The 1331-nt window shown below is 50.9% G+C and overlaps 1 protein-coding gene across 1 annotated transcript; it reads left to right on the forward strand.

Annotated features, from left to right (window-relative positions):
- Positions 1-337: 337 nt before the first annotated feature.
- LOC121339973 (olfactory receptor 14J1-like) lies at positions 338-1177 on the forward strand. Its single transcript, XM_041412256.1, has one exon. It carries the CDS (start codon positions 413-415, stop codon positions 1175-1177), a length of 765 nt encoding a protein of 254 aa, XP_041268190.1. The 5' UTR covers positions 338-412.
- The last annotated feature ends 154 nt before the right edge of the window (positions 1178-1331 follow it).

Raw genomic sequence — 1331 nt, forward strand, 5'->3', positions numbered from 1 at the left:
TTTTTTTTTCCCTTTTTCTTTTTCTTTCGTTCCCTCTTTCTTACCCTCCCCTGAAGATATTGGACCGGCTTCGGACCTGACCTGGGACGTCCAGGACCCCCGGAGTCTGCGAGAGAAGCTCAGCGCCCTCCACAGCACTGCCTGGTTTTCTTTTCTTTTCTTGTGTTGGGGAGTGTTCTTTTGTTATTTGTTAATAAATAGGTTTTGTTTTCCACTGTGCTCCTCCGAGGAATTCCTTCCCGAACCCGGTATTGGGGGAGGGGTGGTTGGAGGTTTTTTTTTAGGGAGATCCCTTTTGGAGATTTCCCCTAATTTGTCCTAAACCAGGACACTGGGCATCTCCCTGGCTGCCCTCCTGGGCAACGGCCTCATCATCAGCGCCGTAGCCTGCGGCCAGCACCTGCACACGCCCATGTTCTTCTTCCTGCTCAACCTGGCCCTCAGCGACCTGGGCTCCATCTGCACCACTGTCCCCAAAGCCATGCACAATTCCCTCTGGGACACCACCACCATCTCCTACACAGGATGTGCTGCACAGCTCTATTTTTTTGCCTTTTTTATCTCAGCAGAGCTTTCCCTCCTGACCATCATGTGCTACGACCGCTACGTGTCCATCTGCAAACCCCTGCACTACGGGACCTTCCTGGGCAGCAGAGCTTGTGCCCACATGGCAGCAGCTGCCTGGGCCAGTTGCTTTCTCAACTCTCTCCTACATACAATCAGTACATTTTCCCTGCCCCTGTGCCATGGCAATGCTCTGGGCCAGTTCTTCTGTGAAATCCCTCAGATCCTAAAGCTGTCCTGCTCCCACTCCTACTTCAGGAAACTTGGGCTCATTGCAGTTAGTGCCTCTTTAGGTTTTGGCTGTTTTGTGTTCATTGTTTTCTCCTATGTGCAGATCTTCAGGGCTGTGCTGAGGATCCCCTCTGAGCAGGGACGGCACAAAGCCTTTTCCACCTGCCTCCCTCACCTGGCGGTTGTTTCCCTGTTTGTCAGCACTGGCACATTTGCTCACCTGAAGCCCCCCTCCATCTCCTCCCCATCCCTGGATCTGGCCCTGTCAGTTCTGTACTCGGTGGTGCCTCCAGCCTTGAACCCCCTCATCTACAGCCTGAGGAACCAGGAGCTCAAGGCTGCAGTGAGGAGACTGATGAATGGATGGTTTTGGAAACATTAAACTCCTGGCCAGTGTTTGCAATTTACTTGTAATAAAAATTCTCATTATTATTTCTTGGTTTCATTTTGGAGGTCCTTATTCTTTGTTTTACATTTCAATGCTGTCCACACAGAAATGTCATTCTTCGTGCCGTTTCTCATTTTGTTTCTCTCCA

Source organism: Onychostruthus taczanowskii, unplaced genomic scaffold, assembly GCF_017590055.1.
Source record: "Onychostruthus taczanowskii isolate IOZ18803 unplaced genomic scaffold, ASM1759005v1 scaffold3896, whole genome shotgun sequence".
Classification (NCBI taxonomy): Eukaryota; Metazoa; Chordata; class Aves; order Passeriformes; family Passeridae; genus Onychostruthus; species Onychostruthus taczanowskii.